The sequence below is a fragment of the Muscardinus avellanarius genome (genome assembly GCF_963383645.1).
Source record: "Muscardinus avellanarius genome assembly, chromosome: 20".
Lineage (NCBI taxonomy): Eukaryota > Metazoa > Chordata > Mammalia > Rodentia > Gliridae > Muscardinus > Muscardinus avellanarius.
In genome coordinates, this window is record NC_137806.1 from 17,782,523 (window position 1) to 17,806,670 (window position 24,148).

The 24,148-nt window shown below is 43.1% G+C and overlaps 1 protein-coding gene across 1 annotated transcript in view; it reads left to right on the forward strand.

Annotated features, from left to right (window-relative positions):
* Nucleotides 1–3,844: 3,844 nt before the first annotated feature.
* DCLRE1C (DNA cross-link repair 1C) overlaps nucleotides 3,845–24,148 on the forward strand; it is a gene marked incomplete at both ends in the record, with an annotated part of 30,156 nt that continues 9,852 nt past the window's right edge. The window contains 9 exons of the mRNA XM_080717153.1: nucleotides 3,845–3,953; nucleotides 8,565–8,616; nucleotides 9,428–9,512; nucleotides 12,351–12,410; nucleotides 16,725–16,780; nucleotides 17,898–17,999; nucleotides 18,566–18,638; nucleotides 18,808–18,948; nucleotides 22,110–22,211. Of these exons, the coding sequence (XP_080573279.1) occupies nucleotides 3,845–3,953; nucleotides 8,565–8,616; nucleotides 9,428–9,512; nucleotides 12,351–12,410; nucleotides 16,725–16,780; nucleotides 17,898–17,999; nucleotides 18,566–18,638; nucleotides 18,808–18,948; nucleotides 22,110–22,211 (780 nt within the window). The remainder of the gene's footprint in view (nucleotides 3,954–8,564; nucleotides 8,617–9,427; nucleotides 9,513–12,350; nucleotides 12,411–16,724; nucleotides 16,781–17,897; nucleotides 18,000–18,565; nucleotides 18,639–18,807; nucleotides 18,949–22,109; nucleotides 22,212–24,148) is intronic.

Here is a 24,148-nt window from a genome sequence, read left to right on the forward strand (position 1 = left end):
AGGCAGTACCAAGAGGAAAGTTTATTGCATTGAGTGCCCACATAAAAAGGACAGAGAACCACCAAGTAAAGAACCTAATGACACAACTCAAGGACCTAGAAATTCTGTAACAGTCTATTCCCAAAGCCAGCAGAAGCAAGAAATCATTAAAATTAGAGCAGAAATAAATGGAATAGAGAACAACAACAACAACAACAACAACAACAACAACAAAAAAAACAATTCAAAGAATCAATAAAACAAAAAGTTGGTTCTTTGAAAAGATAAATAGAATTGATAAACCCCTGGCCAACCTAACCAAAAGAAAAAGAGAATCAACTCAAATTATCAAAATTAGAAATGAAAAAGGAGAGATCACCACAGATAGCGAAGAAATTCAAAAGATTATCAGAAACTACTTTAAAAGTTTATACTCCAATAGACTTGAAAACCTGGAAGAAATCGATAGATTTCTAAGCACAGTTAACCTTCCTACACTCAGCCAAGAGGACATAGCAAGCCTAAACCAACCAATAACAACCAAAGAAATAGAAACGGCAATAAAAATTCTTCCACCAAAGAAAAGCCCAGGCCCAGATGGGTTCCCAGCTGAATTCTACAAAACCTTCAGTGAACAACTAATACCAATATTAGTTTGGAACTCTTCCATATTCCTTCTATGAGGCCAGTATCACATTAATCCCCAAACCAAATAAAGATACCTCAAGAAAGGAAAACTACAGACCAATATCTTTAATGAACATAGATGCAAAATACTAGCTATACGCATTCAAAACTATATCAAGAGAATAATACATCATGACCAAGTCGGTTTCATCCCAGGAAAACAAGGCTGGTTCAACATATGCAAATCAATACATGTTATTCACCACATAAATAGAACCAAGAACAAAAACCACATCATCATAGCAATAGATGCTGAAAAAGCATTCGACAAAATCCAACACCCATTTATGTTAAAAACACTGCAAAAAATTGGGATAGATGGAAAGTACTTCAACATCATTAAGGCAATATTGTAAACCCAAAGCCAACATCATATTGAACGGGGAAAAACTCCAAGAATTTCTGCTAAAGTCGGGAACAAGACAAGGATGCCCACTATCACCACTCCTTTTCAATATAGTCCTTGAGACTCTTGCTGCAGCAATCAGACAAGAGAAGGAAATCAAAGGAATTTACATAGGAAGAGAGGAATTAAAACTATCCTTATTCGCAGATGACATGATCCATTATATGGAAGACCCAAAGAACTCAGCCAAAAGACTTCTGGAGCTGATTGACAAATTCAGCAAAGTCGCAGGTTACAAAATCAACCTAAAGAAATCAGTGGCTTTTCTTTATGCCAACAACGAATCCACAATGAAAGAAAACAAACAAACAAACAAACAAAAACAATTCCATTCACTATAACCTCAAAACCAATAAAATACCTAGGAATAAACCTAACCCAAGATGTAAAAGACCTCTACAACAAAAACTATAAAACATTAAAGAAAGAAATTGAAGAAGATCTTGGAAGATGGAAAGAGCTCCCGTGCTCATGGATAGGCAGAATAAATATCATCAAAATGGCCATTCTGCCAAAACTAATCTATAGGTTCAATGCAATTCCCATTAAAATACCAGTGACATTCTTCAGAGACCTAGAAAATTCAATTATGAACTTCATATGGAGAAAGAAAAGACCTAGAATAGCCAAAGCAATTCTCAACAATAAGAAACATGCAGGAGGCATTACAATCCCAGACTTCAAAGTATACTATAGAGCAATAGTAGTAAAAACAGCATGGTACTGGCACAATAACAGATATACTGACCAGTGGATTAGAATAGAAGATACAGAAACAAACCCACACATCTTTAGTCAATTAATCTTTGACAAAGGGGCCAAACACATACGCTGGAGAAAAGACAGCCTTTTCAACAAGTGGTGCTGGGAGAACTGGCTAACCATTTGTAAAAAGATGAATCTAAACCCCTATATCTCACCAAACACAGGAATCAACTCAAGATGGATCAAAGACTTAGTAATTAGACCTGAGACTGTGAAGTTAGTAGAGGAGAGCATAGGTTCAACACTATAACATATTGGCACAGGCAGTAACTTTCTCAACAAAACCCCCAAAGCTCAGGAAATTAAAGCAAGAATAAACAAGTGGGATAACATCAAACTAAAAAGTTTCTTCTCATCAAAGGAAACTATCAATAACCTAAAGAGGAAGCCGACAGAATGGGAAAGGATCTTTATCAGCCACCATTCTGATAGGGGGCTAATATCCAGAATATACAAAGAGCTCAAAAAACTCTACACTAGCAAAACAAACAACCCAATCAAGAAATGGGCAAATGAACTAAATAGACACTTCACAAAAGAAGAGATACAAAGGGCCAATAGATACATGAAAAGATGTTCTTCATCACTGGCCATCAGGGAGATGCAAATCAAAACTACACTGAGATTCCATCTAACCCCAGTCAGAGTAGCAAGCATAAAGAAATAAAACAACAATAAATGCTGGCGAGGATGTGGGGAAAGAGGAACTCTTTTACATTGTTGGTGGGAATGCAAACTAGTTCAGCCACTATGGAGATCTGTGTGGAGATTCCTAAGAAAGGTGGGAATAGATCCACCATATGATCCAGCTATACCACTCCTGGGTATCTTTCCAAAGGGGTTTAATTCAGAGAACTACAGCAACATATGCATACCTATGTTCATAGCAGCACAATTTGTAATAGCCAAAATATGGAACCAACCCAGGTCCCCATCAACAGATGAATGGATTGCAAAACTCTGGGAAATACACACAATGGAATTCTATTCAGCCATAAAGAAGAACAAAATTATATCATTTGCAAGAAGATGGAAAACCCTGGAGAACATAATGTTAAGTGAGATCAGCCAAGCACAGAAGGAGAAGGTACATATATTTCCTCTAATATGCCCAAACTAGGAAACACAAAGGATACCAGTGGGACTCCAGATAATGGAGGGGAAATACCAGCAAAGTTTGAATGGAAAGATAGGAGAGGAGTAAGGCCGATCTTGATTAATGAGGGTCTACATCTGAACATGTGTAAAATTATGAATAAGACATGGTTAACCTAGACAACCATTGGTGGGAGGGGGGAAGGGAAAACGGGGGCGGGGGGGGAGGGCACCAAATATAGTTTAAATGTATACTATTTATGTTCAATAAAAATTTGTTAAAAAAAAGAAGAAATCCTGCATTTGGGCTGTGATCATCAGAAACTTCATTCCCTCAGTTTGTACATCATGCCCATTGAAGGAAGAGGGACTAGGTACGGAATGTAGCATAAATTAGATGCAATTTTGTAATACATCTCGTTAAGGTGAAACTGGGAAGAGGGAAAAACGAATTCGGTGTTCTGCAGACAAGTAGGTAGAGGAACGCAGTCTGGCCTAAAGCGCAGCTCGCAGCCCACTTTGCCTCCTTGGGGCCGCCAGCTCTGGTATTTCAGCCCTTCTCCCACCCCGCTACTGTAACTTCACAGACACTGGCATCTTTCCCAGAGCACCACCCACGTCTTGTTAGCTGACTCCTAGCAGGAACGAAACTTTGCTTTGTGCCCTTCATCTGCTCACCCGGGCCTTAGGGCGCAGACAAAGAAGCAGGTTCAAAGCAGCGGCTCAGCTCTGACACTTAAACCCTAGGTCCCCGCGCCTGGGACCCGCCCCCGCCAACGGGCTCCTCTGATTGGACGTGGCTGCTCTAGGCCGGCCAATGGGGAGGCAGCGTATAGGTTCCCGGAAGTGGCGGCATGATCCGTGTCTGCCGGGGTTCCGCGGCCGGCTGGGGGTCGGGTTCTCCGCCTAGCCATGAGTTCCTTCGAGGGCCAGATGGCAGAGTACCCGACCATCTCCATTGATCGCTTCGACAGGGAGAACCTGAAAGCTCGCGCCTACTTCCTGTCCCACTGCCACAAGGGTGAGTGAGCCCTGCGCTCCCCAACTCGCGGGGATCACAACTGGGGAGTGGGCGACCGAGGGTCAGGGCCCTGGAGCGGAGCGGCGCCGGCCAGCCAGGGGGGAAGCGCGCCGAGCCCCAGCCGGGGCTTCAGCCTCTCCACAGTTTATTTTAGATCTTCTGCAGGACCCGGAGTACAGCGGCTGCCGCTTGCGCGCTGTCCCTGGCCGGAGTGGCGAGCCCGCGGAGCTGTTAGGTTCTGGGGTTGTTAGGTGTTGGCGAGGTTTAGTTCCTTCTTCGTGTTCCCCCAGCTCTCGTTACCCTAAGTAAAGCAAGTTTCAGATCCACTTGTTATGCCCCAATAGTTAATAAGCTACACACACACACACACACACACACACACACACACACACACACACAGAGTCAAGTCACAACCTCTGTAAGCTGATCCAGTGCAGCTTTTATTTGTTTATTTTTTACTTTTTAAAAATTATTATTTTAAATTATTTGGCACTGGAGATTGAACCCAGGGGCATTTTACCTCTGAGCTATACCCCAGCCCGATTTATTTATTTATTTATTTATTTATTTGTTGAAACACAGTCATGCTAAGTTGTTGAGGCTTAAGAACTGTGATTACAGGCATGTGCCACCACGCTGGGCTCCAGTGCAGCTTTTAGATGTTCTGTCCTCATCCAAAAAAAAAAAAAGTCATTATAATCTAGGATGGCAGGATGCAGATTTACCTGGTACAGATGGAAAGTTTAGGGATGAAGGTTAGAGCATCACTTTTTTTTGGGGGGGGGGATGGAACCCAGGGGCATTTTACCTCCAAGCGACACCCCCAGCGCTATTTTTTTTTTAATTCTTTCTTTTGAAACAGGGTCTCACTGGGTTGTAAAGGGCCTCACTAAGTAGTAGCTGAGGCTGTCCTTGAACTGCGATGCTCCTGTCTCAGCCTCCCAAATGCTGGGATTGCAAGTGTGAGCAACCACTCAGAAGTGGTGCTAGAGCTTCACTCTTAGTGCTACTGGCTAGCTGAAGGCTGGATGCTTCAGAAGAGGAAGGGCCTTGAACACTAATTTCACAACCGAGGTCTATTTTTAGCACTTGTTGACTAGAAAGTCATTAACTTTACCAATGAAAAATAGTCTTACAGTTGTGCTGACTTAGCACAACCAGCGGAGAGGGAGAAATTGAAGCCCTCCAGCAGCTGCGTCTTTCAGCATGCCTTCCAGAAAAACTTGATTAGGGTGCTTCCAAAAACCCTATGAGGAGTGAATTAGGGTGCAACAAATTCATAGACACGTGCAGGAGTATTTTAAAGTAAATTAGGGACAGCTGGGTATGGTGGCCCACGCTTGTAATCCTAGTACTTGGGAGGCTGAGACTGGAGGATCCTGCAAGTTAGAAGCCAGCCTCAGCTACTCAGTGAGGCTCCAGCAATTTAATGAGACTCTGTTTCCAAATAAAATATAAAATAGGTCTAGAAGTATAGCCCAGAGGTAGAAAGCCCCTGAGTTCCAGCCCCCAATACCACAATATAAATAAATAACTAAATAACTAAATAAAGAAGGGACATCAAAAACAATGCCTTTCAATCAGGCATGGTGGTGCATGCTTGTAATCTCAGTACTTAGGAGGCTGAGGCAGGAAGATCGCAGTTCATGGCCAGCCTCAGCCACTTAGGCCCTCTGCAACTTAATGAGACCCTGTTTCAAAATAAGGAATAAAAAATAGGGCTGGGGGTATAGCTCAGAGGTAAAATGTCTCTGGATTCCAATACCTAGTACTGAAAAAAGAAAATAGTGCCTTTCCTCCATGGTTGGAGTGAAGGCCAACTGGACTGGGGTGGGATCAATAACTTTAACTGTCATAAATTGTTGACAGAGCTTTTGGAAAATGTCTCTACTTTTCCCCCAGTGATTTCTCTTTTATCCATTTTATCTTTTAGTACTGGGATTTAATCCTTAAAGCTGTACCCCGAGCCCTATTTATTTTAATATTTTATTTTTGAAATAAGGTCCTACTAGATCCCTGAGGGGCTCTCTGAGTTGCTGAGCCTGGCCTCGAAGCTGTGGTCCTGCTGTCTCAGCCTCCCAAGCACTGGGATTACAGGCCTGTGCCGTCATGTCCCAGTCTTCAGTAATCTCTCTATAATGAGGAAATAATGGACTTCCATTCTTGAGAGCCTTTTTGAGAGCCATTCTGTTTATTTTTTTGTATGTGAGGTGCTGGGGGTTGAACCTAGATGTATTCTGAGCTATACCCCTAACCCTATTTTATTTTTTACTTTGAAACAGATCTAAGTTGCTGGCAGCCTCACTAAATTGCTGACACTGGCTACAAACCTGCGATCCTCCTGTCTCAGGCATATGCTACCACGCCCAACTCTATTTTTTGTGGTACTAGGGATAAAACTTATTCTACCTCCCAGCTATAACCCTAGCCCTATTTTTTAATTTTTTATTTTGAAACAGGGTCTCAGTGAGTTGCAAAGGGCCTCACTAAGTAGCTGAGGCTGTCCGCAAACCGTGATCCTCCTGTTTCAGCCTCCCAAATGCTGGGATTACAAGTACGTGTCACCATGCCTGGCTCCAACTCTGTTTATTCTTTTTTTTTTTTTTTTTTTTTTTGTGGTACTGGGATGGAACCCAGGGACATTCTACTACTTCTGAGTTACACCTCTAACCCTATTTTTTTTTTTTTTTGAGTACTTGGGATGGAACACGGGCATTGTACGTCTGAGCTACACCCCCAGTTCTATTTTTTAGTCTATTTATTTATTTATTTATTTATTTATTTATTTGCGGTACCAGGAATGGAGCCCAGGGGCATTCTATCTCCGTGCTACACCCCCAGCCCTATTTTTTTAGTCTATTTATTTATTTATTTATTTGCGGGTCTCGGGATGGAACCCAGGGGTATTTGACCTCTGAGCTACACCCCCTGCCCTATTTTTTATTCTTTATTTTGAAACTGGGTCTCACTGAGTTGCAAAAGGCCTCACTAAGTAGCTGAGGCTGTCTGCGAACCATGATCCTCAGGTCTCAGCCTCCCAAATGCTGGGATTACAAAAGTGCGCCACCACACCTGGCCTTCAAGTTTTTATTTAGGAAGAGAAGCAGCTGGCATTTCTAGCAAACTTTTTTTTTTTTTTTTTTTTTTTTTTTTTTTTTTAATTCTGTACTGGGGATGGAACCCGGGGGCATTGGACCTCTGAGCTACACTCCCAGTCCTATTTTTTAAGTCTTTTTATTTTTGAAACAGGGTCTCACTGAGTTGAGAAGGGCCTCACTAAGTAACTGAGGCTGTCCTTGAACCATGATCCTCCAGTCTCTGCCTCCCAAATGCTGAGATTACAAGCATGCGCCCAGCTGACTCCAGCCCAATCTTTTTGTTCTTTATTTTGAAACAGGGTCTGCCAACTGAGATCCTCCTGTCTCAGCCTCCTAAATGCTGGGATTACAAACTTGCACCACCATGCCCAGCTCTGCTTATTCTTGAGAATCACATTTTTGCTTTTGTGATCTTAAACAATTTAGAAGTGTTTGGGCAGTGTCTAGGCCTTGACCCAGTAAAAAGTCAGGATAAACTGGGTGTGGTGGTACACACCTATAATCCCAGTACCTGGGAGATGAGATAGAAAGATCGCAGTTTTGAGGCCAGGTTAGCAACATAGTGAGACTTTTAGAACCTAGCAAGGGCCTGTTTCCAAATAAGAAATAAAAAGGGCTGGAGGTATAGCTCAGAGATAGAATGCCTCTGTGTTCAACACCCAATACACACACACACATACAGTTGAAATATATTAGAATACACGCTGTGCTTCGTGGGTTATTCGGTCTAATTGTTAGCTTACAGTCTTTCTGTGTCTGTTAAGTTGGAGGACTGTGGAGCAGGTCGCTGTGGCTGGTGATGTCTCGCCTCCCAGCCCAGCAGTCACAGTGGGATAGAAAGGTGAGAAAGCACTCTATTCTGGCTTCAGCCCGAATGGCTTCTGGGTGGATTGCAAGCTTGAATTTCTTTCTTTCTTTTCTTTTCTTTTCTTTTTTTTTTTTTTTTTTTGTGGTACTGGGGATGGAACCCAGGGGCCTTCTACATCTGAGTGACACCTTCAGCCAATTTGTTTATTCTTTATTTTGAAGCAGAGTCTCACTGAGCTGCAAAGGGCTTCACTAAGTAGCTGAGGCTGTCTGCGAACCACGATCCTCCTGTCTCAGCCTCCCTAATGCTGGATCACAAGTGTGCGCCACCACACCGGCTTGCAAGCTTGAATTTTTAGATGGGCCAACTTAAGGGATGGGAATTGAATGGGTCACACAGCATGTAGACCACTGGATCACTGGGTTGAGAGGGGAAGGTGGAGGAAGGCTGGAGTATTTGTCCTTCTCTGGCTGCCCAGGGCAGTTGAGACTCTGTTTCGTGCGGCTGGGGGAGGTGGGGTCAGCTACTCAAGTTGCTTTGGATGACTCAGCATTGGGCAACATTGAATGATTACTGTCTTGTTCTCAGAGGAACCTCATGTATTTTCTCTTAACAGGAAGTATAAGAAGATGACTCAGTTTCTTTGGGCTGAGAAATCCTGTGGAAACATAACATGTTTATGAGTTTTGATTCTCTTGTTTTTAGATCACATGAAGGGATTGAGGGCCCCTTCCTTGAAACGAAGGTTGGAGTGCAGGTGATTTCTTTTGCTACTTATTTCTTTGTGCCTGTGTGTTTAAGTAAACATTTTAATTGAGAGATAACATCTAGGTAGAAAAATGCATACATTAGAAGGGGACAGTCTGAACTTTTACATAGTGAGCACACCTGTGTGGCTTCCACGCAGCTCAAGAAATTGAACAGACCCAGTATCCCAGGCTCCTCCTCCTCCCGGGCACTCCTCCCGCCATAGCTAACTTTTGTCAACATGGGTTAGTTTGGGCTGTTTTTGTACTTTGTATAAATAGAATCATACAGAATAGACTCATATTTTTCTTTTTGTGGTACTGGGGATTGAACCAGGGGTATTCTACATCTGAGCTACACCCTCAGTTCTATTTTTATTTATTTTTTCCTCTTCTTCTGTGCAACACCTTGCTCCTGCTAGGCTAGTGCTCCGTCACTGAGCTACACCCCCAGCCTGGCCTTATTTTATTTTGAGGCAGGGTCCTGTTAAGTTGCCCAGGCTGGCCTCAAACATGTGATTATTCTGCCCCAGGTTCCCCAGCAGCTGGGATTACAGGTGGCACCACCATGCCTGGTTTGATGAAAGACTCCTTAGGTGGTCAGAAAACAGTAATTTCCCTCCCTGTGCTCTGGATGGACTGAGATAGCTGGTGGGGGCAGCGTGTGTCGGGAGGGCCTCTGACACTTCAGTGCTGGCACTTTCTGCTTTATTTGAGAAAACTGATGTGAATGAAGGGCATTTTCTTGTCACCAAAATGCTTGTTTGAGATTGTACTGAAACGACTCTTTTTCATTTATATATTTTTGGTCTTTCCTTTCAGCTTGAAGGTTTACCTGTACTGTTCTCCAGTTACTAAGGAGTTGTTGCTAACTAACCCGAAATACAGGTTTTGGGAGAAACGAATTGTAAGTTTTCTTTTTTTGTATAATACTTATTCTTTGTGTAAATGGCAGTGTTAAACGTAGAGTGAAGAAAGCATTGGAGTTATTCAAAGCTCAGTTTCCCACATTACTTATCCACATTAATTAGAATATTCCTATTTACTTTTTGTAATTTAGCAATTTAGGAGAGGTCAGCATTTTGTTAATTTTATTATTGCTGTTCCTTAAGAGTTAGATCTAGTTTTTCAGATTTTTTAATTTAATCTTATTGACTCTCTATGTAATGCCTCTTTTTTTTTTTTTTTTTTTTTTTTTTTTTTTTTGTTCTGGGGATCGAAGCCAGGGCTAGGCAAGCAGCTACCACTAACCCATCCTCAGCCCTTGTTTGTTTGTTTGTTTGTTTATTCATTCATTCATTCATTCATTCATTCATTCATTATTTGTGGGAATTAAACCCAGGGGCATTATCCCTCTGAGCTATATCCTCAGCCCTTGTAAGCTTTTTATTCTGAAATAGGGTTTTGGCTGAGACTCTCCTTGCACCTGTGACCCTCCTAGCTCAGCCGCCTTAGTACTAGGATTACAGGAGTGTGCCACCACAGCCAGCCTTTTTACTTTATTTTATTTTGAAATAGGGTCTTGCTAAGCTGCTTAAGCTGGCCTCAAACTTGTGCTTCTCTTGCCTCATCTCACAAGTAGCTGGGGTTATAGGCATGTGCTACCATGCCCAGCTCACATTATAATATTTTAAGTGTAAATTGTTCAATATTTGCTAAGTCTTATTGGAGACAGTCTGGCTTTTGTTGCCCAGCCTGGTCTGAGCTCCTGGGGCTAGACTGATTCTCCGCATCAGCCTCTGGAGTGGCTGGGGCTATAGGTGCACAGCCCCTTGTGCCTGGCTACCAAGTTTTTTTTTTTTTTTTTTTTTTTTTTGCAGTACTGGGGATGGATCCCAGGGTCATTCTACCTCTGAGCTCTGAGCTACACCCCCAGCCCTAGTTTTTATTCTTTATTTCAAAACAGGGTCTCATTGAGTTACAAAGGGCCTCACTAAGTATTAGCTGAGGCTGTCTGTGAACTGCAATCCTCCTGTCTCAGCCTTCCAAATGCTGGGATTACAAGCATGGGCCACCACGCCCGGCTCCCAAGTCTTTTTACTTAGATCCTGGCTTCGGTTAGGAAAAATGACTTTATTTTCTGGGGTATAATAAGAAGGGGAGAACAAGCATAATAGTGACAGGCTGGATAGCTTTCAATCTGTCAGAATAAAATAGATCTCTCCAGTATAAAAAAGTAAAAGGGACAAAATCAGACAAGTCTGGCATGTAGAAAATGTCAGGAAAAAGTCCTAGATCACAGTTATTATTATAGGGGTGAATGGATTTAACTCTAGACCAAAAGATAAATTCTCAGTTTAGATTAAAAATGAGGAAGATCCACCAGTATTACTCTACAAAAGGCTTAGATAAAACAAAAGGGTGAATTAATGCTTGAAACAGAAAACAACAACAAAATAAAAAACTGGGAAGGGGGGAAATATATTCTTAACAAAAGGAAAAATGCCAGTGGCAATTTTTATGTCCTACAAAGTAGAACTGAAGGCCCAAACAGAACCCTATAACATTTAGGGAGGATGTAGTTACTCATCAAAGATCTCTTCTCGATAAACTTCAAGCCCAGATGGGCTTTTTCTCTTTTGTGGTGCTAAGGACTTAACCTAGGGGCATTCTACCTCTGAGCTCCACCCTAGCCTATTTAAGTTGTTATTTTGAAACTGAGTCTTGCTAGGTTGATGAGAGTTTCACTGTTTGCTGACTGTCTTTGTGATCCTCTTGTCTCAGCCTCCCAAGCACCACCATGCCTGGCTCACATCATTTTACCAAGTTTAAAAGAACAATCAATCCCTGTGTTATTGTAGGAAGTAATTAAAAGCTGCTCAGCCTTATTAGCAAAACAATGTATATAATGGTAGTACATGGGAAAAAAGGACCATTTTATACACCAACATATGAAAGTACTAAATACGATGGTTGTTGAGTTGACCCTACCAATATTAAGTACGGCATCATGAATAAAATGTTTTATTACAGAAATACAAGAAAATTTTTTTTTGTGCTTCTGAGATTAAACCCAAGGGTGCTACCTTGGGGCTATACCCCCAATCTTATTTTTTATTTTGAAACAGGGCCTCACAAGGTTTGTGAAGGCCTGTTAAGTTGCTGAGGCTGCCCTCGAACAAGTAATCCTTCTGTCTCAGCCTCCCAACTGCAGGGATTACAGGTGTGTGCCGCCACTCCCATCATGAATATTGTAACATCTTCACCCTAATCACTATATGACACTGATGGTCTAAAGAGATGAAGAATTCCATTCATTCACTCCTCAACATCATATTGAAGACCTCTAGTGTGCTAGGGAAATGGGTGCGTACCCTGAGGAGCACAGGCGTATGCGTCATGGGCTGGTCCAGACAGTTGTGCAGCACAAGACCCAACACACAGAAGGCGTAGAACAGGCTCCACCTCCAGGGGAGAGGGACATGGTTATGGTAGAGAGGGGAAATGAAGGAGGAAAAGTGAGCTCAGAGAAGTAGAATTGCCATATTGAAGGACATAGGCAGCTATAAACGGTTTAATACACATTGGCAAATCTATCTTAATAAGTGCATTATTTCTGCTTTATCCTTTTTCGGATGCTTAAGATATTTATTTATTACAGTGAAGTATTTATTTATTACAGTCAAATCAGCAATTGTTATACTGTCTGTAACTCCTTTGTTCGGTCTCAGGGTTTTTGATGGCAGAGGGTGTATAAAAGCCCTGGAGAACTGATTGGTGTATGATCTCGTCTTTATTTTAATAGATATCAATTGAGATTGAAACGCCTACCCAGATATCTTTAGTTGATGAAGCAACAGGCAAGGTAACTAAATATTAAATATTACTTTTTTAATTGCTAAAATGATTGTTTATCTTTCTCCTTGATTTTTTTTTTTTTTTTTTTTTTTTTTTTTTTGGTATTGGAGTTTTAACCCAGGAGCATTCTACCTTTGAGCTACACCCCCAGCCCTAGTTTTTATTCTTTATTCTGAAACAGGGTCTCTCTGAGTTGCAAAGGGTCTCACTGGACTGTGATCCTCTTGTCTTAGCCTCCCACGTGCTGGGATTGCTAGCATGGGCCACCACGCCTGGCTTTTCTCCTTGTTTTTGAAAGCTCGTTTAACCTTAATCAACCTTCAACCACTCTTTTATTGAGTGAGTTTCTAGAAAAAACAAGCAAAATATCTGTGGTCACCTCAGTGTCTTGGTCCTTTTGGGCGCTATCACAGAACTACTGTAGATGTGAGTCTTAAACAGCGGCATTTATCTGCTAGGTCTGGAGGCGCAGGTCTAGGGTCCAGGATCTGGCGGAGCCGGGGCCTGGGGAGGGCTCGCTTCTTGTTCAGAGGAAACGGTCTTCCCTGTGTCCTCACACAGTGGGAAGGGCAAAAGGCTCCCTTTTAAAGGACACGGATGCGCTGGTGAAGTCACTCCTTAGCGCCTTCTAAAATCCTCCTCATAAAATCACTTAGGGGCTAGGCTTTCAAGCTGTGAATTCTGGGAGAACACAAATATTTAGTCCACAATAGTGGTTAGTTATTTTCCACATTAGGAGGACTACACATGGCTAATTTTTTTGTTACATTGCTCTTGATTAGTATTGCTAATGGTGGGGACACCAGCTGTTAATACTACATAAGGTCATTGTCACATTTATTGATAATAATGTCCTGGATCTAAAACAGTGATGAATACTTTTGAAGCAAATTGATATATGATTTTTCCTGAACCATTTTCTTAAATTAATAGAAATCACTTCCCAATTGGATAAAATTTATTTTTCATCCTTAAATTTACAGATTTAATATTGTGGATGTATTGTTTTATTAGTAAATGGAATTCTGGGCCTACCTTTTTTTTTTTTTTTTTTTTTTGGTGGTAGTAGGGATTGAACCCAGGGCGTTCTACCTCTGAGCTATACCCCCAGCTTCACTTTTTCTTCTTTATTTTGAGAGAAAGGGTCTCACTAAGTTGTGGAAGGCCTCACTAAGTAGCCGAGGCTGGCCTCGAACCTGCAATCCTCTCAAGTACTGGGATTACAAGTGTGCACTACAATGCTTGGCTGGGCCTACTTTTTTTGTGTGTGTGGTACTGGGGATGAAATCCAGGGGCCTTCTAACTCTGGGCTACACTCTCAGACCTACTTTATACCCCTTATTTTATACCCCTGTTTTTATTTGCAAATAGGGTCTCACTGAGTTGCTGAGAGCCTCACTAAGTAGCTGAGGCTGGCCTAGAACCTGTGTAATCCTCCTGTCTCAGCCTCTTAAGTACTGGGTTTACAAGCGTGCGCCACCATGCCAGGCTCTGGGCCTACACGTGTGTGTGTGTGTGTGTGTGTGTGTGTGTGTGTGTGTTGCTGGGGATTGAACCTAGTGGCATTCTACCTCTGAGCTACACCCTGGTCCTATTTTTTATTCTTTATTTTTATTTTTTTGAGACAGGGTATCACTGAGTTGTGAAGGGCCTAAGTAGCTGAGGCTGTCCAAATGCTGGGATTACAAGTGTACACCACCACACCTGGCCCTTTATTCTTTATTTTGAAACAGGGTCTCATTAAGTTGCAAAGGGCCTAAGTAGCTGAGGCTGTCCATCTTCCTGTCTCAGTCTCCCAAATGCTGGGATTACAAGCATGCGCCACCACACCTGGCTTCTGGGTCTGTCTTTTTTTTTTTTTTTTTTTTGCGGGTTTGAGGTTGGAACCCAGGGGCATTCAACTTCTGAGCTATACTCCCTGCCCTAGGTTTTAATTCTTTTTTATTTTTGGTGGTACTGGGGGTGGAACCCAGAGGCTTTCTACCTCCAGGCTATACTCCCAGACCTATTTTATATTTTATTTGGAAACAGGGTCTCACTAAGTTGCTGAGAGCCTCACTCAGTAGCTGAGGCTGGCTTTGAACCTGTGGGATCCTCCTGTCTCAGTTTCCCAAGTGTGGAGATTACAAGCATGCGCCACCATGCCTGGTTCTATTGTTTTATTCTTTATTTTGAAACAGGGTCTCACTAAGTTGCGGAGGGCCTCACTAAGTTTTAGCTGAAGCTGTCCACAAACCGTGATCCTCCTGTCTCAGCCTCCCAAATGCTGGGATTACAAACGTGCGCCACCATGCCCAGCTTCTGGATCTACCTTTTATTAATTAATTAATTGATTAATTTTTTTGGGGGGTCTACCTTTTAAACAACAACACTGAAATTACATTTGGGTCTAGGGGGAATTTTCCTAGTTTATGGCAAGCCTAGTCAGTCTGTAGCCTGGTCATAACATGTGTTTTTTTTTTTTTTTTTTTTTTTTTTGCGGGTCTGGGGTTGGAACCCAGGGGCATTCTACCACCGAGCTACACCCCCTGCCCTATTTTTATAAACCGGGTCTTACCGAGTTGCAAAGGGCCTCATTAAGTAGCTGAGGCTGTCCGCGAACCGCGATTCTCCGGTCTTAGCCTCCCGAATGCTGGGATTACAAGTGTGCGCAAACATGCCCGGCATAACATGTGTTTTTGACATGTGTAGGATGTCTTTTGTCGTGGAATGTGATCAGAATAGAGATAACTTTTTCGGACAGCTCCTAGGATCTGACAGTTGGAGTCTGCCATGCTGGGCCGAGTCAGCTAAGCATTTTCCTGGGAATAGAATTGACTTGTGGCCTTGTCACGTGCAGGTGCCATGGTGGCAGGCTCTCAGAGCTGGGCAGCACATGGTGGGCAGGCTCCTGGGAAGCAGGCCCTTGCTCTCCCGCCCTCGTCCTTCATGTTTCTTGGTGCGCGACATAGGCCGTGTGCACTGTTTTCCAGGCACAGCCACTGGGAGACCTCCTTTGAAAGGGGCCTGGAGGATGAATGAAACCGTAATTCTCTGGGACTCAGCACTCCTGAGCAGAGCTCTGTTTCCACTTGCTCAGGGCTAGAGAGCCAGCAGCACCGCTGGCTCTGTCCTGAGGGGAGGACACAATAGCAGTGTGGTGAACTGGGCCACACTTCATCCAGCTCTTAAAACACTTGTTTAGTAGCAGCTTTATTGAGATATTTATATGCTACACGGTTCACTCTTTTTTCCCCCTGGTACCGGAGATGGACCCCAGGGGCATTCTATCTCCAAGCTACACCCTCATCCCTATTTTTTATTCTTTATTTTGAAACAGGGTCTCACTGAGCTGCAAAGGGCATTACTAAGTAGCAGACAGAGGCTGTCTTCGAACCCTGTCTCCTCCTCCCAAATGCTGGGATTGCAAGCGTGCGCCACCACGCCCAGCTAGTTCACTGATTTTAAAGCATACGAATCAGTGGTTTTTAGTATACTCACAGAGTCGGCTATCCATCACCACATCAACTTCAGAATATTTTCATCACCTGAAAGAGAAGCCCTTAACCTACGTTCCCTGTGTCCCCGGCTCCTGGTACCTACTTTTCTGCCTCTGCATTTGCCCACTCAGGGCCGTTCCAGTCAGTGGAATCATGAGGCATCTGGTTCTTGTTTCTGGCTTCTTCCCTGAGTATGTTTTAAAAAGTAGCACATGTTATATGTGTAGCATATGTCAACCAATACTTCATTGGTTTTATGGCCAAATAATATTCCATTGTGTGGACAGATGATATTCTGTTTATCCATTGATCACTTGATAGACATTTGGACTGTTTCTGCCCATCTTGGCTAGTATGAATAACTATGCTATGGACCCCCATGTACAAAGTTTTGTGTGCATATGGATTTTCAGGGTTTTTTTTTTTGTGATACTAGGGTTTGAACTCAGGCTCACTTTATCTCTGAACTACAATCTCAGCCCTATTTTTTTTTTATTTTGAAATAAAATAAAATAAACCTGTCTTGCCAGGTTGCAGACAGCCTTGCTACATTGCTGAGGCTGTCCTTGAACCTGCAATCCTCCTGTCTCAGCCTCCTAAGTGCTGAGATTACGGATGTGCGTCACCTCGTCCTCTTGAATTTGTAACTGGTTGTGGGATTGCTGAGTCCTGTGGTAACTCAGTGTTTAGCTGTCTGTTGAGTGGATAAGGATGCTACCTGTTTCTAGGATTTGGAAAGCCAGGGAAGGGAGAAAAGGCATATTCTTGAGATACTTGATTTTTTTTTTAGCAAGGTCCCACTGATCATTTCTGTTTTTATTTTGTCTTTGTTTTCTTTTTAGAAGGAAGAGATTGTTGTGACTCTCTTGCCAGCTGGTCACTGCCCGGGATCAGTTATGTAAGGGGCTCGCTTAATTTTGCTATTTTATTATTTGTAAATATGTATTATAATTATAGGAAGAAATTTTTAGGGTCTGAAATGTAGCGTGTAGGCAGAGCTGACAGTATTTCTGGACAGTATTTCTGGTAGTGTCTTTAATCTTTGCTTCCAAAGTGAACTTGGGGAACTGAGACAGATCAGTCTTGAAACATGGCTTTCTTACCATGGAAGTCTTCAGTGGTTATTCTTGAGGGACTTTGCATTATTTTATCACGTGGATTTTTCTCTCCATGAACAGAATGATCTTGATACATGATTTCAATGCTACCATTGTGCTACAGCGTCTCGCGCAGACCTTGAGCAAAAGCTCGGCCAGGGGACTCGCAAAGGCTGGAGTCCCCCGTGAGAAAAACTAGCCCTTCCCCCTTCAAAAGAATTATTTTAAAATTATTTGAATTAATATGTGTAATTGGAATTTTATGTATATGAATTATAACCAAAATAGATGGGCAGCAACATGTGAGAGACTCAATCAGCAAAGTTTTTTTTTTCCAAGGATAAAGTTTGGGCCAAAGATTAAGCTCAAGCTGACCTTAGTTTGGGCCAACATATAAGATTAAGTTCAAGCCGGCCCTGTGATATGAGGCAAAGCATACGTTCTACGATTTATTAAATGTCTGGCACCCTGTCCTGAAGTCTGTTAAAGACTTTTTCTGTCCTTGAAGTTTTCTGCTTGCATGAGTGTGGTTTTGTCTATTCTGCCAAGAAAGAAAGTATAAAGATCGTAACAAATCCTGAATAAAGTCGGAGAAGCTTGATCTGGTCTGTGTGTCAGTCTCCTCTCACTTGACCTTGACTCTCCTCTCACCAACACGCGGCCCCGACTCCTGCTAGGGCTGGCCCCCGGCACCATTGTATACGGAACCAATCGCAAACTCAGCAGTGTGTCCATTCTGGTATTTCTTTCTCCCCCAGGGCAGAGGCGGCATCTCAGCGCTGGGTGTGGGGGTAGAGTGTTGCATTTCCATTAGCTTTGTGTCCTAAGGGATATGTTGGCGAGAAGCATTTTTGTGGATTCACCATGTATTTGCTTTGCTTGAGACTTGGAAGTCACTGAGATGTATTTCCTTTTCAGGTTTTTATTTCAGGGCAATAATGGAACTGTCTTGTACACAGGAGATTTCAGACTGGCAAAAGGAGAAGCTGCCAGAATGGAGCTTCTGCAATCTGGGGGCAGGTACTGGGCCTTGTTCTTGCTTGAGCTGGGCGTGGTGGCGCACATCTGTACTTGGGAAGCTGAAACAGGAGGATTGCAGGTTTGAGGCCAGCCTCCGCAACTTAATGAGGCCATCAGCAACTTAGTATGATCTTCTATAAAATAAAATAAAAAAGACTGTATGTGTAGCTCAGAGGTAGAATGCCCTGATTTCAGTCCTTAGTAACACACACACACACACACACACACACCATTCTTGCTCTTTTCTACCAAACACAACCCTTTGTTTCTATTAGAACTCAAGCTTGATTTTGATTATTATAATAGTAAAATTTCTTCCTTGAAATGGGGTAATAGTGTTCTGTACCTTAATGGAGGTAGTGGTTGACACAAATGTGTCCAAGTTTTCTGGACCATGTATGCAAAAATCTATATTTTATTGTATAGAAAACATTTCCCAACAAAGTTGGCTCACAGAAACAGAAATCCCGTGGGCTGGAACATGCTCTAAAGTAGCTGAGGCTGTGGTTCTGTTCTATGTCCTTTATGTCATGTTGGATGCTAACACTAGTTTTTTCTCTCTTCAGAGTAAAAGACATTCAGAGTGTATATTTAGATACCACTTTCTGCGATCCCAGGTTTTACCAGATTCCAAGTCGTGTAAGTCTGTTTGGAGAGATGGGCCAGGGGCCTGGGCGTGGCCACGTGTCAAGCGCGCGGAACGATGTGCCCGCGTGGTTGGCCCCTTGGTGTGGACGCCTGCGCGTGTTGGGGAGGAACAGCGTGCGGCTCCTCAAAGTGCTGAATGTCTTCTGAAAATCCCATCTAGGAGGAGTGCTTAAGTGGCATTTTAGAGCTGGTTCGGAGCTGGATCACTCGGAGTCCGTACCATGTCGTGTGGCTGAACTGCAAAGCCGCTTATGGCTACGAGTATTTATTCACCAATCTTAGCCAAGAGCTGGGAGTCCAGGTACCAGGCCCCTTCTCTTCACCTGCTCCTTTCTGCCTTCCCCACTTCCCTTCCTTCCCACCCACCCCCGATAACTGGAAACGTGACAGGTGGAAGCAGCTTGTCTGCAGCGGGGCTGGGGGCTCCTCTAAAGACCTCGTCTTCTTTGTCAGCTCCTGTTCTCATGGGAGGAAATTGATGGACACGGAGGGCGTGGGGGAGACTGGTGAAACACCCCAGAAGGGAAGTGTTTCCCCCAAACTGTGTCATGAAATGAATTCAGTGATTGCACCAGCTTTTATTTATTTATTTATTTTTTATTTGAATTTTTTTGGGTGGTACTGGGGGTGGAACCCAGGGGCTTTCTACCTCCGGGCTATACTCCCAGACCTATTTTATATTTTATTTGGAAACAGGGTCTCACTAAGTTGCTGAGAGCCTCACTAAGTAGCTGAGGCTGGCTTCAAACCTGCGCGATCCTCCTGTCTCAGTCTCCCAAGCGTGGGGGTTACACGTGTGCGCCACCACGCCCAGCTGTGACCAGCTTTTAAAATAAACTTGGGCCTAAAGATACCTAGGGGCATTGCTTGTAGTCAAGATAATGATTTTGTAAAAATCATTTTATAAAAATCATTGTGAAACTTGACTTAGGGCCCCAGACACACGCATACCCACACATGTGGCGTATGTGTACTGAGTTACTGAGGGAATCATATTTCCCACTGTGGGTCCCAGTCAACAATGTGAGGAGAACATTATTGTCCTAGAACACTGGATCCTGAGCCTCGTCGATGGGTCAGTTTCAGACTGGGAGGAGGTTTTCCCCTGTCTCTTCTAGAGAGTTCCTTTCCAACTGCTCAGCCCGCTCTTGCTTCCAGCAGCACCCAGAGTGTGTGCACGTGGTGGTGGTGCTGTTGTGTGTGTGATCCCCTTACTTGCAGGGCTTAACAATAGTGTGTCTTCAGCTTTTTTTTGTTCTTTTTTTTTTTTTTTTTTTTTTGGTGGTGGTACTGGGGTTCCTGGAAGCCCTTCTACCTCCGGGCTACACTCCCAGACCCATTTTTACATTTTTATTTGGAAACAGGGTCTCCTAAGCCTGCGCGATCCTCCTGTCTCTGCCTCCCAAGCGCGGGGATTACAAGCGTGCACCACCACGCCCGGCTTTTGTTCTTTTTTTTTTTTTTTGTGGGTCTGGGGATGGAACCCAGGGGCATTTGACTTCTGAGCTACACCCCGTACCCTATTTTTATTTTGAAACGGGGTCTCACTGAGTTGCGGAAGAGCATCACTAAGTAGCTGAGGCTGTCCATGAACCACGAACCTCCATTCTCAGCCTTCTGAATGCTGGGATTACAAGCATGCGCCACCACACCCGGCTCTGCTTGGTATATGCTTTGGTTGCCTGTCTTGGTATATGTTTTGGTCAGCTTTTTCTGTTGCTGTGACCAAAATGCCTGGCACTTAACATGGAGGAGGAGACATTTCTTTGGGCTGATGTTTCAGAGGCACAGTCCATTGTTGGCGACTCCAAGGCAGACATCATGGTGGTACCATGTGTGACAGAAGACAGCAGCTCCTCTCATGGCAGTTGTGAAGCAGAGATAAACAGACAGACAGATGGAGACAGGCAGCAGCTAGCACAGACAGGATCCCCAGGTGACCCGCCTCTTCCGGCCATGCCTTATCTGCTTAGGTTACTGCCCAGTAAATGCATTCAGGTGACCAGCCTTCAGAGGACTGGGAAAATTAGAGCCCTGACTCAGTTGTTTCACCTCTTGACACTTCTGTATTGCCAGTACCTGATCTTTTTCAGGGTACATTCTATGCTCAAACCATGACAGCTTCAACTAGCACAGCAATTTGACCTTATTCTACTCTGTTTATGAATAAGACATCCAAATGAGAATTCTACTTTTTTTCCCCACTTCATAATCCTAATAACATTTTTGGTGCTTGCCATTTTCTTCGAAGTACCCAGAAGATAATCTTCAAGTAAACCTGACACGTTGGTTTTAAGACTTAATGTGTGTCAGCCTTAAGATTTTTAAAGATGGCTAAAGTTTGCAAATGTGTTTTTCTGCATCATTCCTCCATTTGGCCCAGATAAGTGGTATGTTGGGTGGGTCGGCCTCTGCCCCCTTGCCCCACCCCCCACCTGCCCCTCTGAGGCGTGGGTGTCTTTAAGAAGTGATTTTCCACTGTATGCTTTGTTCACTGCTATGTACACAGGATTTAGAATAAGGCTCGATGTACAGTATTGCACTGGTATGAATCAGTGACTCTTGGGGGATTGAAGAACAGTCTTGGCATGATCAGATGAAGTCCAGGAGCCAAGCTCTTTACCTGTTGCTCTCCTTGCAGCATGAAGTAGACAAACACTAGGTTGCAAGAGAGAAGGTTAGCTCACTAACTAGATGTTATATTATTATTTTTATTTGTTTTTTTGTTCTGCGGTACTGGGGATGGAACCCAGGGGCATTCAACCTCCGAGCTACACCCCCTGCCCAATTTTTTATTCTTTATTTTGAAACAGGTTCTCACTGAGTTGCAAAGGGCCTCACTAAGTAGCTGAGGCTGTCCGTGAACCTGTCTCAGCCTCCCAAATGCTGGGATTACAAGTGTGTGCCACCATGCCCAGCTATTTTATTTATTTTTTTGGTGGTACTTGGGATGGAAACCAGGGACCTTCTACCTTGGGTACACCCCCAGACCTATGTTATTTTTTAATTTCGAAACAGGGTCTCATAAGTTGCTGAGGCTGGATTTGAACCTGTGCTCCTCCTGTCTTAGCCTCCCAAGTATTGGGATTATAAGCCTGCATCACCACACCCAGCTTAACTAGATTTGTGTGTGTGTGTGTGTGTGTGTGTGTGTGTGTGTGTGTGTGGTACTGGGGGTGGAACCCAGGGGCTTTCTACCTCTGGGCTATACTCCCAGACCTTTTTAATATTTTATTTGGAAACAGGGTCTCACTAAGTTGCTGAGAGCCTCACTAAGTAGCTGAGGCTGGCTTCGAACCTGTGCGATCCTCCTGTCTCAGCCTCCCAAGCGTGGGGATTACAAGCGTGCGCCACCCCGCCCGGCTTTTTTTAACTAGATGATTTGCTCCTGCATAATTACTCTTGAGTAATTTATTCTTAGGAAATACATTTCAAATAATTTGCATCTGTTGTTTTCCACAGGTCCATGTGGACAAGCTGGACATGTTTAGGAACATGCCTGACATCCTTCATCACCTCACTACAGACCGTGGCACCCAGGTCCACGCGTGTCGGCATCCAAAGGTACCTGTGTGCATGACTCTTCTCATGTTGCTTTCCGGGTCCGTAAAATCCAGAATTTTAGGTCAAGAAGGAATCTCAGGTATTCCATGTTGAAGCTTGTCACTGTACAAACATGAAAATCGTGTAAGGACCCTAAGTTATTAGCTCAGAGTCAGCAACTTACATGATTGTATCCCATGTACTTTATAGACACAGGTCCTTATAGTTTTTGATAAAATCTCTTTCTATGCATTAAAGAATGCAAATTTGCTGATAATCAAATTAGTGATACTTTATAGCTTATAATTGAATCAAATGTATTCCTGGTTCAGTGCTGTTTATTTTTGAGATTCGTGACATTATATGTTGATGAACTGTACTTTCCTACTCATTTGAGATAATACCTGGATGTAACTTCCTTCAGACTTTGAAGGAGTCGCGTGTATTGGTGGCCCAATTTCCAATGAATGGAAACTTCCTGTGAAGTTAGGTACCACTCATCTGTAATTTGATTTTTTTTTTTTTTTGCGGGTCTGGAGATGGAACCCAGGGGCATTCTACCTCTGAGCTACACCCTCTACCCTATTTTTTTATTCTTTATTTTGAAACTGGGTCTCACTGAGTTGTAGAGGGCCTCACTAAGTAGCTGAGGCTGTCTGTGAACTGTGATCCTCCAGTCTCAGCCTCCTGAATGCTGGGATTACAAGCATGTGCCACCACACCCAGCTTATAATTTGATTTTTTTTTTTTTTTTTTTGTGGTACTGGTGATGGAACCCAGGGGCCTTCTACCTCCGGGCTATACTCCCAGACCTATTTTACATTTTTATTTGGAAGCAGGGTTTCTTAAGCCAGCTGAGGCTGGCTTTGAACCTGCGGGATCCTCCTGTCTCAGCCTCCCAAGCGCAGGGATTACAAGCATGCGCCACCACGCCCGGCTATAAGTTTGTTTTTTTGTTTTGTTTTGTTTTTTGTTTTTGGTGGCACTGGGGTTCCTGGAAGCCCTTCTACCCCTGGGCTACACTCCCAGACCTATTTTTTATATTTTTATTTGGAAACGGTTTCTTAAGCCAGTGAGGCTGGCTTCGAACCAGTGCAATCCTCCTGTCTCTGACTCCCAAGAGCGGGGATTACAAGCGTGTGCCACCATGCCTGGCATAATTTGATTTTTAATGCCACTGTAGACTTCTGTTATTAAATACCAGGGATAAAGCTTTTATATTGAAATTTTCTTTACCATTTTTTCACTTTGTTAAAACTAGACTAGGTACCTTAAAATATAGTGATAATGAGTGATCATAATTCTTCCTTAAATTTTAAAATATCTTAGCATTCAAACATTGAGTAATTATTTTTAGTAGACACTGCATTTATTTGTTTAGATCATAATTGTGGTAGTAATATTGGCCCCATCAGCCCAAAACCTTAAGTATAGTTGCTTAGCCCTTATAAAGCATAAATTTAGACAAAAATAATTTTTATTGGCAACATGGAATGTTTTACTCAAGCCACTATAAGAGACTTTTTGGGCCTGATTGAATTAAAACCTGGAAGCCAGGCTTGGTGGTGCATGCTTGTAATCTCAGTACCTGAGAAGCTGAGACAGGAGGATCATAGATTTGCAGCCAGCCTCAGCAACTTAGGGAGGTCCTCTGCAACTTAGTGAGACCCTGTTTTAGAATGAAAAGTGTAATAGGGCTGGTGGTATAGCTCAGAAGTAGAATGCCCCTGGGTTCAATCCCCCCAGAAAACAACAAAAAAACCTAGATGCCCCTGCTCCCGTGGTCTCATAAACTATAAAGCATACTATTGGGACAGTTGTGGAGAACTGAATATGGGCTATGTCAGCTAATAACTAACTAGCTAGAATTGTTGTTTCACCATTAAATTTCCTGAGTGGGGGAAATCATAATATTATGGTTAAATAGGAAATTGTTCTTGTTCTTAAGAGATCCATGC